The 20932-nt window shown below is 39.2% G+C and overlaps 1 protein-coding gene across 2 annotated transcripts in view; it reads left to right on the plus strand.

The window, feature by feature from the left end:
- LOC116262712 (subtilisin-like protease SBT3.9) overlaps nt 1-19133 on the plus strand; it is a 79653-nt gene extending 60520 nt beyond the window's left edge. Inside the window, exons 1-10 of one of the 2 annotated variants that reach the window (XM_031642886.2) lie at nt 14318-14417; nt 14543-14634; nt 14760-14857; nt 15441-15596; nt 16330-17003; nt 17156-17250; nt 17547-17789; nt 17897-18011; nt 18129-18306; nt 18431-19133. In XM_031642886.2, coding sequence (XP_031498746.1) covers nt 14322-14417; nt 14543-14634; nt 14760-14857; nt 15441-15596; nt 16330-17003; nt 17156-17250; nt 17547-17789; nt 17897-18011; nt 18129-18306; nt 18431-18999 — 2316 coding nt within the window. In that variant the 5' untranslated portion in view covers nt 14318-14321 and the 3' untranslated portion in view covers nt 19000-19133. Of the gene's footprint in view, nt 1-14317; nt 14418-14542; nt 14635-14759; nt 14858-15440; nt 15597-16329; nt 17004-17155; nt 17251-17546; nt 17790-17896; nt 18012-18128; nt 18307-18430 lie in introns of those variants that run through there. The other variant, XM_050080280.1, reaches the window with a different exon arrangement.
- The last annotated feature ends 1799 nt before the right edge of the window (nt 19134-20932 follow it).

Genomic DNA, 20932 nt, shown 5'->3' on the forward strand with positions numbered 1-20932 from the left:
AAAGCTCTCAGCGAAGAAAAACACTACAACATTGCAAACAAGTTGGGACAGATTGACATCTTTGCACCAACTTGAGGGGGAAACTGACCGATTGAAGAGAACGTTGGGAGTTATCTAAGGAAGCAAAAAAAATAGAAAGACTCCAACCAGCCCTCCTCGTGTCTCCTACCGTTCCCTCAAAGGGTGACAAAGAAAATCTGCCTATAATATTGTAATCCTATTCAAAGAGCAGCTGTACTCTTAACAAAAACAAGAAATAAGACAAAGTTACTCCTCCTTCTATCGTGGATGTAGGCATCTAAGCTGAACCACGTAAATCTTGTTGTTGTGTATTGTGCATTATTTGTTTTTTTTTGCTCAACTTGTTATGTCAAACTATCAGACCCTATAGAGACGAAGCGCCTTCTCTGGCTGTTTTTTGGGCAGTATAGCTTATTAGGCTTTCACCATGACGTTCCAGATGAAGGATTGCGGCTCGAGAGGATCGATATTGTCAATAAATAGGAGGATTCAGAGGACATCACCGAATTGAGAGTAGAACTACAGGAGTCTCATAAAGATGGTACAGTGAAATTAACACCATTCACGAGGAGTAGGCGTGAAGCCGCTACAAGTCCCACCGGCATGTCGCAGAGAGGAGAGCGAGAGCAGTGAAGTTTGGCTGGTGGTTTGTGGCTCAGCATTGGTGGAAGGTTATTGGACCAGCGGTTGATGAGCAAGTTTGTACCTGAATCTGGTTTGGAGTCCTTCCGATCGAGTCCCAGTGGGCTTGAGATGGACTCGGGAAGATGTCAGTTCATTGATATGATTTTCAGCGATATTTCCAAAAAATGACAATCTGCTTCTTGTTCTTTATGGTTTCTTAAGTTTTCTTACTCAAATGAGTTCTCACACTTTCCAAATTAGTTGTACTAAGAACATTTTGCATTTCTGTTCAATTTGACCAATTCTTAGGGTCCTTTTAAAACATCCAAATTTAAGAAGATTTGGTGAGACCAAGTTTTGCCTAGGTTGAATATGCATCAGTCATGAACTATTTTTATTCATAATTTCTTCTGAATTCTCTTTATTTTTATTCATAATTTCTTCTTAATCCTCTTTACTTTAAAAAGTTTCTTCATGATAAGAAAAAAGCGATGCTAAAAGAAAAATGGGGAAATAAAAATTAATGCCATTTTTACTCCAGCTTTAGCCAATTTCAAAGTTAAAGTGTAATCTCAGAATAAATTACTTTTACATAGTAAAAGTGGGAGCATTATATGCCACAAACTATATTATGGGTAATCCATGAGAACAAATATTGACAATAACTTAAGGGCCTAAATGACGGCCGGAACAAATCTGAAGATCTGATAGTATCCTTTCTCTCAAAACATCAGTTTCAAAGCAAAACAGTTGTTTCTAAACAAAATAAAAGTCTTCTTTTCTATCGATCGGTGAAAGTAAAAGACATATTGTTGTGAACTAACACTATATCAATGCATTTACTGCAAGAATTTGAATACAATAAATAAGAATGAATAAATCGACCTGATATTGTGTTCCCCAAATCTGTGGCCGCCATGACACAATGTATTCTTTAGCCACTGGGGAAAACACAAGCCTTGCAGCAGGGAGAGATCCACAATTTTGTAAAGGCATCTGTGCAGCGGCGGAGGTAGAAAATTCTAAGTAAGTGACAATAAGTATAAAATTGTAAATTTTAAGAACTACTAACATGCAAATAAGAAAATTTGTTCAGAAATATCAATATAAAAAGTAAAAAAGAAAGTTTGAGGTCAGTGTGGACTACATGCCCACACGTAGCCTACACTGCCCCTGCCCCTGCCCCGGACCCTTCCTCTTTGTGCAATCAAGTACTTGCAAAACGACTGTGGATGGATTTTCCTTTCATTGGAGCTGCTAGTTATGCACAAGCATTGAGCAGACGAAGCACTTTACTGAATTGAACTTGACCTTGAATGCTTCTTCATATACCCAATTTCCTCATGGCCCAGGATATTGTTGGAAGTGCTCCCTAAGCCAGTCATAACCGTGTTTCATTTCCTGTTGTTGAGAAATACAGAGACAAGTACATAGGAAACCTGTCTTGACAAACCCATTTCGAATTAGAAAGCAATGAACTGATCAAGTAGATTTCATCAATTACAGAGATCCTAAGCTCATCAACAAGCAGTGTAGCGTCACAGAATCTGCCTTCATGGCCATATTTACTATTGTTGTATATGCATACTGCATGTTATGTAGGATAGGTCAAGCCATACACAAAAATTATCACCTTGGCTTGTACGCTTTTCCTGCATATGGTGTATGGTTTGGTTTGATCATAAATGGTGTCAAACCACAAGAATATCACAATTCAAATCCAATTTTTAGATTACGTCGAAATCTGAATCCAATCTTTAGACTAAGTCCAAGGCGCAACTTTTCAACCTGAATAGACGTTGCATGTAAGATATTTAATTAAAACTAAATCTGATCTGAATCCGAATCTGATCGAATATTTGTTTGATGCCATTTCTTAAATCATAATCAGATTTGATTTCTTGATGGGATCTTAATTTTTTTATACTTAATTTTTTTGAAACAGTCCAATCAGATATCATACCTAAATTGGACTTGTTGACATTCTCACTTTATTTCCAATAAGGATTTTTTTTTTTTGTTTGCAATAATCCGACTTCTAAATTAATTACGCATTTGCTCTGCCAATTTCATTAGATGCTACTAAAGGCTTGATGATTATTAACAAGTAACTATTTATTAAAAATGAGATATATTTAATTCTGATTGGTTTTTGAAATGACTGATTCTTACTTGTTTATTAAAAAAATTTCATGCACTAAACGTAGTTGCCCAACTTGAATGGGTCCAAGCTTGAGAAAGTCCGGACCAGTTTACATGTCATGGTCATGTTCTATAGTGGGGATTGAAAATGACCAAAATGCCATTGATGATGAAATGAATGACCAAAATAAAATTTGAAAAATGTTTCCTTTATGAAAATCCCACGAAAATAGTGGAACAATTGCTTATATAGAGTCTGAAAAACTTTTTATTTTTATATTAATATGTATGAGTAATTTTTTTCATTTACAGATTGGTGTTAAAAATTTCAAATTTTATACCAAATTTCAGACTACGATTTGTTTAATATTTACTTTGACATGTTTATTTGAAAATATGCATAAGGCAGGACTAATTCACCCACGAGACTTGAATAGGTCTCACCATTTAAAGAGTCACCTTCCAAACAAGGTGCATCGAAGGGCAGAGTCAGTAATTTTTTATAAGCGGTTAGGTGTGGTTAATTGCTTTATATAGCATGAGAAGAAGTAGGTGTGGGTTACATGTGGGTAATGGCTTAGCAAGACTCTAAAAAAAATCTTATTTTTATATTAATATGTATGAGTATTTTTTCATTTTTTATTGGTTCCGTTTAAAGTTTTCAAAGTTTATACCAAATTTCTGAGTATGACTTAGTTTAATATTTACTTTAACATGTTTATTTGAAAATATAAAATAGGCAAGACTAATCCACCCACGAGACTCCAATAAGTCTCACCATTTAAAAAGAGTCGCCTTTCAGGTGCATTCAAGGGCAAAGCTAGTAACTTTTTATGAAAACTCGAATTATAATTTTAAAATTTTGATAAGGTCAAAAATACTATTTTGCAAAAATTTTATATAGAATACGTAAAAAATTTTAAAATTTATATATAAATTTTTAAAAAAATGAGGAGGTTCTAGATTATGATTAATTTGGACATATTTATTTTAAAAGAAAATGCAGAAGCCGGAACTAATTCCCAGCACGCCCCACTTGAATGGGTCTCACCATGAGAAAAGAGTACGTAGTTCATGAAATAATGAATTACATGAGATGATCTTGCCTTGCGTATCCAGGCACGACCGATTGAGTTTGAAATGGAAAAAATAAAGAAGAAAAGGAGCTCCGTCCACAAGGACTATCAGTATAAATAGGTGTTCTCCATTCGATCTTCCTCCAAGTACCACTTGGCCTCGAGCTCCAGACATGGCTTCTTGGAACTTGATCGCCGGGCTTTCTCTCTGCGTCGTCCTGTTTCTCTGTTTAGGAATACATGCAGAAGCCGAAAGCAGCAGAGTGAGTGCCTCAACCTGATGCAATGTTGAAATATAAGTTATCTTCGCAGGTTTAGTTTCAAAAGCGCCTCTGCTCGTGAGGATGAATTAATTTGATGGCTTTCTGCTTCTTTTTCTTCTTCTGAACGATGCAGGTGTACATTGTGTATTTGGGAGAGAGGCAACACGAAGATCCCCAAGTCGTGGTGAATTCACACCATGGCTTACTAACTGCAATTTTTGGAAGGTACACACACATGTATATATGTATATATGCTTTCAAGTTTAAAGGAATTTTTCTTTGCTTCCTTTCCTTGTTTTTGATTGGTTAAGATGAAACTTCACAAATGACCATCGCATAATGGGCAGCAAGAAAGAAGCATTGGATTCAATCTTGTACAGTTACAAGCATGGGTTTTCTGGTTTTGCTGCAAGGCTTACTGAGACACAGGCAAGAGCCATTGCAGGTACAGGTTTATTTTGTGGTCGCAAGCACAATAAAACAGTTAAGAGCAGCTTCTAAAGAAAATTCTCCAACTTTTTATGGTTATTATTACATCGAGCGGACTCTTGTCCATTATTATTATTATTACTATTTTTATTATCAAATTTCATGGATACACACACAATACTATTCCTGCCGTTAATTCCGAAAGTGGTGATCGGTCTCCTTCAGGCACTACAGTAACATGCTCATGATATATGTAGAGTACTAACCCTTCGTCTTCAAAAACTAATGGTGCAGATGCCAAAGAAAACTTCTGCAAAGTGAGCCAAAAGATCGAATGATTTGATCCACCAGAGTGTCATTTTAATATATTTAAACACCCAAGCATGATGGTCATGAAAACCCCATACTTCAAGGTTGCATTTGATCAGATCTTGAATCCCAGGTTGCATTAAAAGATGTACTTCACAAGATTCTTAGTCTAAATTTTAAACAAAGTGAGGATCTCTATGACGTGGATCTTAAATCCACCTTATATGCTAAAAAGCATGGATTTAAGGTCGGATTGGGGGGAAGAGGGGTAAATCCATGGATCTCAAATCATTTAGATCACAAATCCATGTTGAAGCCAAAACACCCTAACTATGTATGGTTGCAAATCTAGCTAGCTACATATGCACGTTCTTTTTTTTTTTTTTTTTTTTTTTACGAGTACACCCAGGCCTAGATTTGATGCAGAACAGCACAAAATTCCTCCACTGCCCTTCTTCGCCCATACTTATCTTTTTTATTCAATCAAAAATTAAAAGTTCAAAAAACCCACAAGCTACAGTGCATGAATTCACATCATTCAATTGTAAATGTTGCAGAGCTTCCGGAAGTTGTTCACGTGATACCCAGCCAAACCCACAAGCTGCACACGACAAGAAGCTGGGACTATCTGGGGCTTCATCCTGGAACTCCCGACTCACTCCTTTCTACGGCCAACTATGGAGACGGCGTCATAATTGGAGTCATAGACACCGGTAAGTAAAAAAAAACAACACCTCTATATATGCATCTAAGAAAGGAGATGAGTTCTATTACAACATTTTCTTGGAAGTTTGGGGTGAATACATCAGCATTTGTTCTTGGTACTCATGTTTTTTAAATACATGCATCATCCAAAAGTAGCATAAAACATGATGTAATCATGCTGAATGCTTGTTCCTAAACCTAATAATGAAATTGCTTGCTTAGTCACAAATTAATGACTTAGAAAAGAAGTGCTATAAAGACATGCATTATAGTGATCTTCCTGCTTGGCACTATCAAAGAGGGGAAGTGGGGCCTTTCGCTCTCATTTGAGCAGGAGGATAATTCTCTCGCTGGATTTATCCAAAAAGAAATGCATTGCCCTTTAAAGTTCAACATTGAATTAAATTTAATACATGAAGAGTGACAAAAATCTCAAATCAATTCAGAGCCATTTATAACATCAATCTTGACCTGTGCTAGTGAACTCATCTCACCTCCACATTTGTAAGCATCTTAGTTTGCGTTTGATTACCGTGGATCTAAGGTATGCGGTGATTTCAGATCATTGCAGGTTTGAACTATGTGGTTTTCAAATCCAAACCCCCTCGTCCAAATCTAATTTCAAATCCACACTTTTTATATTAAAGTGTGGACTTGAAATCCGTTGAGGGGTAGAAGCTGAAATCTATATTTTGATATCAATATTTTGATACAACTTCAGCCATCACAGATTTGAGATTCTTTCTGATTTGAGGTCCCTTGGGAATCAAACGCACTCTTAATGCCAGTTTGGACTGATCTGGTTGTGCCAACCAACTTAATTAGGGATCTGGCCAGAGTCACAAAGCTTCAATGACGAAGGATTAGGTGCGGTTCCATCAAAATGGAGAGGCAGATGCGATGGAGGAGAGCTCTTCAACACTTCAAACTGCAACAACAAGATAGTCGGTGCCCGGTTCTTTGCCAAGGGAATCATTGCCAAACTTGGGGGTGTGCCACTGTCGCTTGAAAGTAAGAGAGAGTACCTATCTCCAAGGGATGCAAATGGGCACGGGACGCACACGGCCTCAACTGCAGCCGGCTCCTTTGTGCGCAATGCAAGCTTCGGCGGCTTAGGTTTGGGGCTGGCCAGAGGGGGCGCGCCTCGAGCTCGCTTGGCCATCTACAAGGCCTGCTGGGGTCCAGGCGTCTGCGATGCGGCCGACATGTTGGCAGCCTTCGACAGCGCAATTCGCGACGGCGTTGACATCATGTCCGTCTCTGTGGGCACGGACCAACCTCCTCAGCCTGGCTACTTGGACTACCAGAACGATCAGTCCATCGGTGCATTCCATGCAGTGGCTAGAGGGATCATGGTTGTTTGCTCTGGCGGTAATGCCGGTCCTTTCCCGCAGAAGGTCACGAATGGAGCACCATGGATCATGACAGTAGCCGCAAGCACCATCGATCGCTCCTTCCCAACTGCAATAACCTTGGGCAACAACCGCACACTTATAGTAAGTTATGTTGCTGGCAGTGTCTCCTCGAGAAAAATATTTGGAAACAGACACGTTTTTCCTGGACTGGAAATTTTATTGCATAAACGAACAATTTATAGTTGATTAGGCATTTGACATGAAAAAAGTACAATGTTGACAAGGCGTCACTAAGCATTTGATCTTATTATCTCGGAGCGCTAATTTATCATTACTATACAAAAGCTTGTAATTAGCATGGCAGCAGTGGCTGGTCTTTAGGGGCTATATAGCATTAGGAATAGAGAGTGAATGTTTCACAAATGTACTTTAAAATGGGAATACATTCATGAAACACAGGAATAAGTATCTTATGAATCTACCCAATCTTAAGATGGATTCATAAAACACTCTCATATTGTTCTTAATACCAAAAGGCTCCCTAAAGGGAGCTGTTTGGCAAGAAGTCCTATGAATCGAAAAAAATGGAGCAGATGCATGACACCCTGGATACTCTATGACACATGTTTCCTGAATCTACCCTAATTTTTTAGAGCATATTCATGTGACAATAACAATATATTAAATGAACAAAGTGCAGCTGTTCAGAATTGTTCTTGTATGATGCACTAGCTGATCTTGCCAATTGCCACCACGCTTAGTGCCTTAGTTAGTGGTTTTATATTTGTTATATGATGCTGATTGATTCTTTTATGTGGTGCAGGGGCAATCAATTAATTACTTTGGAAAAGAAGGTGATGAATTCGAAAGCTTGTTCTATTCTAGTGCTAGCGTGAGGTAAGATTAATTTATTTCCCTGGATTTGTTTTGAAGCCAGCTTTGGATGTAAGAAAAGGTTTCTCCTTTCCTTTTTCAAGTTAATTTTTTCCTTCAAAGGAAACCATTTCAATGGGCTGGGCGCTTGATGGCTTTACATGAAACCAGGAGTACTGGAGTAGGGGCAGTCGTGGCCAGTGTATGTTTGCCCACATAGATCCATTAAAAAATCATGTTTTTATATTAATATTTTAAAATTTTTATTTATTTACATATTATCACCTTCTAAAAATTTTGTAATTAGTGCCCCCCTTAAGAAGAATTTGTGGTTTCACCCCTACATGAAACCCATCTGCATCCCCATCATAATTTTCACTCCACTAAACTTTTAGCGAATGAAAACCATAGAATTTGAGATGCCCATTTGATAATGTGGTTCTCCTTGGAAAATCTTTTGGAATTACTTATTTTGCTCGTCTCCTTTTGCATCTCCAGTTGCGACGAAGGGTCACTGAATTCCACACAAGTAGCAGGGAAAGTAGTCCTCTGTTTTGCAGGCGAAAAAGACCCAAGCGCACAATATGACACTGCAGCATCCACCGTACTTGCAGCTGGAGGAGTAGGCATCATCTTCGCGATGCATACGACCAATGTCTTCGATGCTTCCCCTCAATTGCCGTATGTTCAAGTGGATTACGAGATTAGCACTGAAATCCTCGCCTACATCCAGGCCACAGGGTCAATATTTTCCTTTCTCCCCCTCCACAGGGAAACTTCTAATTCGCATTTATGTTCTACCAACTTACTCTGACATAAGTTTTTTGTGAATGGAAAGCTAAGCGTTAAGGTTGCTCAAATTTAGCTGTAAATGGCGTTTGTCAATGTTGGTATTAGCGCCATACCCAAATCGGCGTTTTTCACCGATATGTAAACGCTTCCAGATTATAAATGCCTGCAATTGATGAATGAGTGCCCACCGTTAATTTGCAGGTTGCCAATAGCAAAGATCAGCCATACACGTGATACTGTAGGAAAAGTGGCCTCTCCAAAGGTTGCCTACTTCTCTTCAAGGGGCCCCAGTTCCCTGTCACTCGATGTCTTGAAGGTGCGATATTATGTAGAACTATTAATATAATACCCCTTATTTCCTTTCCCCAGTATCCTTTTTCTCAATAAATTTGTATGGCCTTCAATCGTCATACAAGCAGATTCTAACTCTATTACTTCAGCCTGATGTAGCTGCTCCTGGAGTCAATATATTAGCAGCAGGGCGTGACTTGAACGCTTTTGTCTTCATGTCTGGAACATCCATGGCATGTCCTCATGTCTCTGCAGTAGCAGCATTGCTGAAGTCCTGGCATCCCCACTGGAGTCCTGCAGCCATAAAGTCTGCCATTGTCACTACAGGTATATTTAATTACCTCTAAACTACGTTGTCTTCCTCTGTACACATATATAGCTGGATTTGTTATGCTTACTACTCAATCTCACAAATGAACTTGTCTCTGCACTGCAGCCTCAGTAACCACCATATATGGCGAACCCATCACAGCAGAAGGAGGACCTCAGAAGATCGCTGATCCATTTGACTTTGGAGGCGGCCACATCGACCCCAACAGGGCAGCACGCCCTGGCCTTGTTTATGACATGGGTGTCACAGACTACGCTGAGTTCCTCTGCTCTGTAGGATATAGCAGTCCTGTAATTAGCCGTTTCACTGGTAAAGCAATGCCATGTAGAGAAAGGGGCTCCGTTTTTGACCTCAATCTTCCTTCTATCACAATTTCGAATCTTAAGAAAACTACCACTGTAGTGAGAACAGTTACAAATGTTGGTCCTGTTCGTTCCACTTACACAGTCATGGTTGAAGCTCCTTATGGTGTGAGGGTTTCAGTGGAGCCTCAGACGCTGAACTTCAATGAGAAGGTTAAGTCTTTAACTTTCAGAGTCACTTTCTCGCCAGCTCATGAGATACAAGGCGACTTCTCCTTTGGTAGCCTCACTTGGATGGATGGGAAGCACGTGGTCCGTATTCCTCTCATTACCCGACTGGTGATTCAAGATTCATATGCTGATATCTCCTAGTTACGTTTATATCTTTACAGAAACTTGTTGTGATGAGACAATAGCATGGAGAATATGCCTCCTTAGTTGATATAAATTAGACATGAAATACCTCTTAAATGTCAAAAGAATAATCTATCATATAAATCAATAACAAGGAAAACGACTATATCGTTTTCTGATTGGCTTTCTTCTTCGACTTTCGTGCACGGACAGGCATTAGTTGTACCTTGTAATTGAAAGTAATCTACCTAATCCAGCTTAATAGCTAAATCAGGCAAGGATGAAAACAGAAAAGATATGGCAGTTAGTCCAATTCCATGAATGCCATGTTCAGATATCTTCCCGACACCAAGTAATTTGAGAAACACAAGCCTTGAAGCAGGGAGAGGTCCAGATTTTGTGTACATCTTTATTAAAGAGGTCCAAACAAAGGCATCTATGTCAAATCTAGTTCTTACAATGAGGCCGTGGATGTATTTTCCTTTGCTTGGTGCTGCTAGATGTGCAGGAAAACTCGATAGAAAAGCATTGCAACTGAATTGAGCCTTGACCTTTCTTTGCAAAATCTGCTAGAAGTACTGGAATGTCTCTTCATTATGCCCGGCTTCCTCAAGGCCAGCAAGAAAGACATTCCATGGACGAGAACTTGTTGAAAGTGTATCCTTATCAAATCATAAGCGTGTTGCATTCCTTGCTGTTTCAAGAAGGACGTCCCAAAAAGGCATGCTTCTCACGATATACACAGTGAGCCCCCAAAGAATCACTGGCAGGAAGAAATGTTAATACATCGCTTGTGGTTGGCTTGAAGCCTGCCAAAAGAATGTCGTGGATTATGTTATTATTTGCTTTGGTCATAACTCACAAGTAAGCCTAATATGAAATTTTTCGTCTTTTGCTTTCCGAACCCTTATTTTGTAATTAGCACAACGGCTGGTACTTTACCCTTTATTCTTTCATTTTGTAACCAGGGCTCTCGGTGGAGCTTCTTATTTGTCTCATGAACTTGGCATCAGTCTCTACTTAGTTTTGCTGCATTTTCTTCATCAACAGCACATGTTCTTGAAATGGTGAAGAACAAGAGTCAGGAGCGTAGGAATTTTTCTTTGGGAGACTGAAATATGGTTTCAAAATTTTGATAGGAGTGGAAATACGATTTTTTTAAAGTTTTTATATAGGCTAAACTAAAATTTTTTGAAATGAGAAATAGATTTTCTTTTTCCTAAAAACCTGAGGGGGCACCATGCCACCTGCTGCCCCTTGGCTCCATCCTTGACAACAGCTTTGTGGCATTTATCATCATTAAGATCGTGAGGTTTGTAGGTGAAGAATGGGCAGGTACTCATCATTAATTTTAGGTGATTATGTCTTTCAAGATAGAATGATTAACAGAAGATCAAAAAGAAATGTTGTTAATTAATGCTGGATGACTAAAATACCATACTTTTTCTCTTTGATTTTCTTTTAAATCTTGAAAAACTCAACAAGCAAGATGATTTCTTGTAGGTCTACCACCTAATAGCTACCAATATATATATTGATTCAATTTTACTAAATACACGATGTTGGACAGGTTTTTTTTTTTTTTAAGGAGAGAGACATTTGCCGCCTCCAATGCCACTAGGGACAGCCTGGTGAGGCGTCGCCGGCAGCCTAGAACTCTAGCCAAAAGATATTTGCCATTGGGCGGAGCTAACTAAGACAAGTACATTAGGAAGCCGTCATGGCAAGCCCATTTCGAATTAGCAAATCAATGAACTGACCCAGTAGATTTCATCAATGACAGGGATCCTAAGCTCATCGACAAGCAGTGTAGACTGCCTTCATGGCCATATTCACAGGTTGTACCGGTGATTCTTAATCTTATTGCTTTTTAGGTTATCACCAGGCGGACGATAGCGCCCATTGATCGAGAGACTCGTCCAACAGAACGGGCGATTGTGCGAGTGGACGATGCCATTATTATTGGTGCACAGAAATTTCATGCTAATTTAGTTAATGACAAAATCACTTTTTTAACAACTTTTTTTGACAAAACAAAAATGAAAATTAAAAAAAAAAGTGAAATAACTATAAAGTGCATGTTTTTTGAAAAAAATACTCAAACATTCTTCTTTTTTTACCTTCGTACGTAAGTTGCGCTTGCATAATGATGCATGCAACTCATATTGTTGGTTTTGGGGTGTGATTTGTACATATAATGGCTTTTGTATGGCAGATTGCATGTATATATGATGATGTATATATGATGACCAGCTTTGTTTTATCGTGCTCTGATGTTGCACAATCACTTCACCTTGTTGTATTTATAGTGTAAAGCACATTGTCTACGGATGTTGGACATATTGTTATTCATGCATACTGCATGTTCTGTAGGACAGGTCAAGCCATACATCAATTACATACACAAAAATTGTCACCTTCGCTTGTACACTTTCGCTGCACATGGTGTATGATTTGGTTTGATCCTAAATGGTGTCACCACAAGAATATTACAATTCAAATCCAATTTTTAGATTACATCCAAGTCGGAATCCGATTTTTAGACTAAGTCCAAGGTGCAGCTTTTCAACCTGAATAGACATTGGATATAAGATATTTAATTAAAACTAAATCCGATTCGAATCCGAATTTGATCGAATATTTGTTCAAATATGAATTCGAATTTGATCAGATGTCATTTATTAATTCAGAATCAAATTTGATTTTTTGATTGGATCTTAATTTTTTTATATTTATTTTTTTTAAACGGTCCAATCAGATATCATATCTAAATTGGATTTGTTGACATCCACACTTTATTTCTCAATAAGGAATTTTTTTTTGTTAGCAATAATCCGACTTCGAAATTAAATTACAGCATTTGCTCTGCAAATTTTATTCGATGCTACTAAAGGCTTGCTGACTATTAACAAAAATTTGTGTTTCCAATAGTGCTCACGACTAAAAAATCTGGCTCCGCCACTAGAATCTGACCGACTAATGGATGACTAAACTCTCTATATAAGAGAACAAATGAGATATATTTAATTCTGATTGGTTTCTGAAATGACTGATTCTTGCTTGTTTATTCAAAAAAAAAATCATGCACAAGCCGTAGTTGCCCAACTTGGATGGGCCCAAGCATGAGAAAGTCCGGAGCAGTTTATATGTCGTGGTCTATAGTGGGGATTGAAAATGATCGAAATGCCTTTGACGATGAAATGAATGACCGTTCTCTTTTAAGGACAAAAGTAAAATTTGAAAAAAGTTTTCGTTTATGAAAATCCGGTGAAAATAGTGGAACACGGCTTCCTAAGGCGGCGGAAAGCGTTCTAGAAAAAAACTAATGGAGCACAATTTAAAATAAGGAAGCTGCATCATTAATAACACATTTAAGTGTGGGTTAAGTGTGGACAATTACTTATATAGGCTCTAAAATACTTTTTTCTTTTTAAATTAATATGTATGAGTAATTTTTTTCAATATTTTTCATTTATATATTGGTTGTTCTTTGAAATTTTCAAATTTTATACCAAATTTCTAATTATGACTTGTTTAAGATTTACTTTGACAAGTTTATTTGAAAATATGCACAAGGCAGGACTAATCCACCCACGAGACTTGAACTCACCAGCCGCCTTTCAAAACAAGGTGCTTTCAAAAGCAGAGTCAGTAATTTTTCACAAGGGATTGTGTGTATACAATTGCTTATATAGTACGTGTGGGTTACATGTAGGCAATTGTTTATATAGACTCTAAAAAAAATTTATTTTTATATTACTATGTATTAGTACTTTTTCTCATTTATATATTGGTACCCTTTAAAATTTCAAACTTTATACCAAATTTCTGACTATGACTTGTTAAAGAATTTACTTTGACATGTTTATTTGAAAATATGAACAAGTTAGGACTAATCCACCCACTAGACTTGAATGGTTATCACCATTTGAAAAGAGTCCCTTTCAAAACAACAAAGGTGCAGCCAATAATTTTTCATGAGGACCCAAATTATAGTTTTAAAATTTTGATAAGGTGAAGTAAAATTTTTATGTAAAATACATAAAACTTTTTAATATTTGCATGTCAATTTTAAAAAAAAAAAAAGAAAAGTTGAGGGGGGCAGAGCCTCTTAGCTCCGTCCTATGTGCATGTACAAGGATACATCTCTAGGAGTTCTAGATTATGATTAATTTGGACATATTTATTTAAAAAAATGCACAAGCCGGAACTAATTCCCAGCACGCCCCGCTTGAATGGTTCTCACCATGAGAAAAGAGCCAAAAAGATAAAGTACGCAGTTCATTAAATAATGAATTACACGAGACGATCATTCCTTGCGGATCCAGATTCCAGTCACGACCGATTGAGTTTGAAATGGAAAAAATAAAGAAGAAAAGGAGCTCCGTCCACAAGGACTATCAGTATAAATAGATGTTCTCCATTCGATCTTCCTCCCAAGTCCCCCTCCAGACATGGCTTCCTCACGTTGGAACTTGATCGCCTGGCTTTCTCTTTGCGTCGTCCTGTTTGTCTGTTTAGGAATATATGCAGAAGCCGAAAGCAGCAGAGTGAGTGCCTCGACCTGATGCAATGTTGAAATATAAGTTATCCTTAGTAGGTTTAGTTTCAAAAGCACCTCTGCTGATGAGGATTACTTGAGTTAATGGCTTTCTTCTTCTTGTGAATAATTCAGGTGTACATTGTGTATTTGGGAGAGCAGCAACACGAAGATCCCCAAGTCGTGGTGAATTCACACCATGACTTACTAGCTACAGTTTTTGAAAGGTAACACACACATGTATATATGTATATATGCTTTCAAGTTTAAAGGAAATTTTGTTCTTGCTTCCTTTCCTTGTTTTTGATTGGTTAAGATGAAACTTCACAAATGACCATCGCTTAATGGGCAGCAAGAAAGAAGCATTGGATTCAATCTTGTACAGTTACAAGCATGGGTTTTCTGGTTTTGCTGCAAGGCTTACTGAATCACAGGCAAGGGTTGTTGCAGGTACAAATTATATTGTGGTTGCAAGCATAATAAAACAATTAAGAGCAGCTTCTAAAGAAAATTATTCAACTTTTTATCATTATTACATCGACCAGACTCCTGTCAATTATTATTATCATTATTATCAAATTTCATGGATACACACACAATACTATTCCTGCCATTAATTCCGAAAGCAAGTGGTGACGGGTCTCCTGCAGGCACTACAGTAACATGCTCATGATGTTTGTAGAGAACTAACCCTTCGTCTTCAAAAACTAATGGTGCAGATGCCAAAGAAAACTTTTGCAAAGTGAGTCAAAAGATCGAATGATTTGCTCCACCAGAGTGTCATTTTTGTATATTTGAACACCCAAACATGATGATCATGAAAACCCCATACTTTAAGGTCGCATTTGATCAGATCTTAAATCTGAGGTTGCATTAAAAGATGTACTTCACAGGACTCTTAGTTTACATTTTAAACAAACTGAGGATTTCTACGACGTGGATCTTAAATCCACCTTGTATGCTAAAAAAGCATGGATTCAAAAACCCTAGCTACAGTTTATGAATTCACATCATTCAATTGTAAATGTTGCAGAGCTTCCGGAAGTTGTTCACGTGATACCCAGCCAAACCCACAAGCTGCACACGACAAGAAGCTGGGACTATCTGGGGCTTCATCCTGGAACTCCCGACTCACTCCTTTCTACAGTCAACTATGGAGACGGCGTCATAATTGGAGTCATAGACACCGGTAAGTAAAAATGCATCTAAGAAAGGAGATGAGTTCTATTACAACATTTTCTTGGGAGTTTGGGGTAAATACATCAGCATTTGTTCTTGGTACTCATGTTTTTTAAATACATGCATTATTCGAAAGTAACATAAAACATGATGTGATCATGCATGAATGCTTTGTTTCTAAACCTTATAATGAAATTGCTTGCTCAATCATAAATTAATGCCTTAGAAAAAAGTGCTATAAAGACATGCATTATTGTGATTTTACTGTTTGGCACCATCGAAGAGGGGGGAGCGGGGACTTCTGCTCTCGCTTATCCAACAAGACATGCACTGCCCTTTGAAGTTCAATATTGAATTAAATTTAATACGTGAAGAGTGACAAAAATCTCAAATCAATTCAGACCCATTTATAACCCCAATCTTGACCTGTGCTAGTGAACTCATCTCACCTCCACATTTCTAAGCATCTTAGTTTGCATTTGATTACCGTGGATCTAAGATCCGTGCATATCTCAGATCACTGCAGATTTGAAATCTGTGGTTTTCAAATCCAAAGCCCCTACCCAAATCCAATTTCCAATCCACACTTTTTATATCAAAGTGTGGATCGGAAATCCAAAGTTAGGGTATTTGGATTTCAGCTATCACAGATTTTTAAGATTCTCTCAAATCAGTGGGGAATCAAACGCACCACCCTTAGTGTCAGTTTCGGACTGATCTGGTTACGCCATCCACTTAATTAGGGATCTGGCCAGAGTCACCAAGCTTCAATGATGAAGGATTAGGTGCGGTTCCATCAAAATGGAGAGGCAGATGCGAGGGAGGCGAGCTCTTCAACACTTCAAACTGCAACAACAAGATAGTTGGTGCCCGGTTCTTTGCCAAGGGAATCTTTGCCAAACTTGGGGGTGTGCCACCGTCACTTAAAAGTAATGGAGAGTACCTATCTCCAAGAGATGCAAATGGGCACGGGACGCACACGGCCTCAACTGCGGCCGGCTCCTTTGTGCGCAATGCAAGCTTCGGCGGCTTAGGTTTGGGGCTGGCCAGAGGGGGCGCCCCTCGAGCTCGCTTGGCCATCTACAAGGCCTGCTGGGGACCACGAGGTGACTGCAATGGAGCCGACGTATTGGCAGCCTTCGACAGCGCAACCGGCGACGGCGTTGACATCATCTCCGTCTCTGTGGGCACGGACCAACCTCCTCAGCCTGGCTACTTGGACAACCAGAACGATCAGTCCATCGGTGCATTCCATGCAGTGGCTAGAGGGATCACGGTTGTTTGCTCTGGCGGTAATGCCGGTCCTTTCCCGCAGAAGGTCACGAATGGAGCACCATGGATCATGACAGTAGCGGCAAGCACCATCGATCGCTCCTTCCCAACTGCAATAACCTTGGGCAACAACCGCACGCTTATAGTATGTTCTGAAAACTTTAACTCGATCTAAAAAGTTCCTGTTTAGTTAGTGGGAATATCTCCTTGTGAAAACAATTGGAAATAGTTAGCGGCTTAGTGCCTTTTAATGGAATATATATATATATGTTAATTTGAGTCATTTATCTGGTGCAGGGGCAATCGATTTCCCTTGGAGAAGAGCATGATCGATTCAATGACTTAGTCTTTGCTGGTGATATCGCCAGCAACAGTACCATCTCTAGCGAGAGGTAACATTAATTTATTTCTGTGTAGTAGATGGAGCCGCTGGATACAAGAAAAGTTTCTTCTACTTTTCCTTTTCAAGTTAATTTTTCTTTGAGGGAGTCGATATCCTGACATCTCTAAGGTAGGGAGAAGTTAAGTTTCTGATAAATGTGCAACACCAACCGTAATTTTCACTTCTACAGAATTTTTATCGAACACATTAAAAACATACATAGAATCAATCTGGTTCGTTGTTCTTCAAAAATATGTTTGTGATTAGTGCTTATTTTTTGCTTTTGTCCTTTTCTACTCTGATCAGTTGCGATCCAGGATCTCTGAATTCCTCACTAGCAAAGGGGAAAGTAGTCCTTTGCTTCACAGATGCAAAAGATCCAAGAGGCCAATACTCGAAAGCAGTAGCCACCGTGTCCCAAGCAGGTGGAGCTGGTATCATCTTCGCAATGCACACAACCAACCTCTTTGGTCAACGCGACCCTATCTCTAGCGTTCAAGTGGACTATGAAATTGGCACTGAAATCCTTGCCTACATCAGGGCTACAAGGTGAGGGTGTTTGAATCCATTCAAGTGTGACCATGTGACATGCCTTCAATGAACAGCGAAGGCGTCCAAATTAGTTGCCTTCTCATTGCATGCGCAATGTGTTGCAGACTCCCAAAAGCAAGGATCAGCCGAACGCGTGACACCATTGGAAAGGTGTCCTCCCCAAAGGTTGCTTACTTCTCCTCGAGAGGACCTAACTCCTTGTCACTTGATGTCTTAAAGGTATTAAGATGCCCAACTGTTACTAACTTTTTTTTTGTTTTCCACTTCTTTTGGACAAGGAAAGCCCATGGTCTTCGATGTTCCTAAAACAATATGCTGCTAATTTTATTGCTTTAGCCTGATATAGCTGCACCAGGAGTCAACATCTTAGCTGCATGGTCAAACTCCATTCCATATTCCTTCGCTTCTGGAACGTCCATGGCATGCCCTCATGTATCAGGAGTAGCAGCATTGCTCAAATCCCTACATCCCCACTGGAGTCCTGCAGCCATAAAGTCTGCCATTGTCACTACAGGTACATTATCTTCACGTATATATGATCGATCACATCTAAACAACAGTCTCTTCCTCTGTATCCATTTCTGGGTACTTGCTATCTTTACTAATATTTAGTGTCACTAATGGACATCTCACTGCAGCCTCAGTAACCAATAGATATGGCGAACCCATCACAGCAGAAGGAGGTCCTCGGAAGATTGCTGACCCATTTGACTTTGGCGGAGGCCATGTCAACCCCAACAGAGCAGCAAACCCTGGCTTGGTTTATGATATGGGTGTCGCAGACTACGTTCAGTTCCTCTGTTCTCTAGGATACAACAGTTCTGCAATTAGCCGCGTGAGTATTAAGGCACCATCCTGTGGATCACGGAGCTCCGTTTTTAACCTCAATCTTCCTTCTATCACAATTTCCAATCTTAAGAAAAGTACCACAGTAGCGAGAACTGTTACGAACGTTGGTCCTGTTTCTTCCACTTACAGGGTCAAGGTTGAAGCTCCCTCTGGTGTGAGGGTTTCAGTGGAGCCTCAGACACTGAACTTCCATGATAAGGTCAAAGCGTTAACTTTCACAGTTACTTTCTCACCGGTTCGGGAGATACAAGGTGATTTCTCCTTCGGTAGCCTCACCTGGATGGATGGAAAGCACGTGGTCCGGATTCCTCTCGTTAGCCGAGTGGTTCTTGAAGATTCATATGCTGATATCTCCTAGTTATAATTACATCTTCACGCACAAATAAACTTCCCGTTGTAAGACAATAATTAGGTGGATGTGCCTTCTGGTTGTAGTAAATAAGACATGAAATGCCACATGAATGTCAAAAAGGAATAATGTATGAATGAATAAGGAAAACGATTATGATGTTTGCTTGTTAGCTTTCCTCTTTAAGTTTTATATACTGACAACCATTACCTATACATTGTCATTGAAGGAATCCAACAAATCCTGCTTAATAGCTAATCAATCAAGGATGAAAAACAAAAAACATAAAGAAGGAGTTGCGTGTGCCACTCGGTGCACGCAACATACATACACCAAATAAAAGAAGAAACTTTTTTGAAATTGTTGAAAAAGAGATGTTCTTTTAAGTCTTTTTACTTTTTTGGATTTCCTTTTTACCCTTACAAATTTCTTTTCGATTTAAATAGGCGCATTTTTGTCATTAACCATGTTCGTGCATAGTAGCGCCTATATTGAATGCTGAGCCGCGACGCTAAAATGAGTGTTTTTGTGTCAAAATGACTACAATACTCTTCACTAGAAGCCCACTCCTCAGCAACTTGAAAACTCAACAAAATTGAAAAGGTGAAGTACTGAAGTAGCATCTTCATGTCGACACGTGGTGACTTGTGCAGACTGCAGTGTCGACCACTTGAAAAGGTGAAAAAAGCATCTTTAGAGTGTTTCTTCACCATGCCCAGTTTCCTCAAGGCCGGCAAGCAAGAGATTCCATGGCAGTCCTGATAACTATGTTTCCTTCTCCGTTGTTTTATAAATACAGAGACAAGTGAACACATTAGCAACCGTCTTGGGAAAGCCATTTCGAATGATAAAGCAATGAACTGACCCAGCAGATTTTATCAATTGCAGAGATTCTAAGCTTATCAACAAGTAGTGTAGTGCCATAGAATCTGCCTTCATGGCCGTAAGTTGAAGCCGCCAAGAGAGTCGAAGAAAATATGCCAGCAAGAGTTCATAATGTATCCTGTAAGCATCGCATTCCACAATACTAATCGTTCAATTATATAGCACTTGAATGTTTTCTGTGAATCACTTACATGACAGCACTTAAGACACATGTTAACGACTGCTGCTACAAATCGGACATCGAAAAAAGACATACTTCTTACGATATGGCCATTATCTCTTTCCCTTGCTTGTGAGCTCCCAATGAAGCAGAGACACGAAGAACTCTTAACATAGTCCGTTGTTGGCTTGAAACCTGTCAAAAGCATCTCATGGAACAGACCCAATGCTCTATCACCATCGCCTTGAAAGAATCCAGAGCTCTTCATATCCCATGATGCACAGGCTCTCGTACTCATGGCACTAAACACTTTGCAAGCTTAATCGACACAAGCATTTACAGTTCATATAAGTCAAACAGTTGCCCACCATGATATCAAAGTTGTATGCTTCCTTTTATACCAGTTCTGGAACCCCCTAACGTTCCACTGTACATTCTTATGACACCACCATAACGCCTGAACCCTCATAGTAAAACATAGGTATGTGATTCCTTAGCCAAATTGGGATAACCAATTCTGCCACATGCAGAAAGAACTGCAGCTGTAGTGACAGAATCCGCTACCGGTTTCTCAGTCTCCCTCATCCTACTGAACAATTGATGAAATTCCGTGCCTCGTCCATTAAGTACCAATCTACTGATCATCGAATTCCACATGATAACATCCCTCTCAGTACTTCCTTTAAACAATTTGTGAGCATCGACTAGTTTGCCGCACTTGGTTATACATATCAACAGGTGCTGTCACCACTAATGCATCCCGGCCTAGTCGCTTGCTAAAGCAAGACCACGAAACACGAACCTGCATCAGAAACAAGCAGAGCAACCCAAGCCTTGAGGAGGCCGGTGGATGTCAAACTATCAGGCCCTATAGAAACGAAGCGCCTTCTCTGGCTG

This window comes from Nymphaea colorata, chromosome 10, assembly GCF_008831285.2.
Source record: "Nymphaea colorata isolate Beijing-Zhang1983 chromosome 10, ASM883128v2, whole genome shotgun sequence".
NCBI lineage: Eukaryota > Viridiplantae > Streptophyta > Magnoliopsida > Nymphaeales > Nymphaeaceae > Nymphaea > Nymphaea colorata.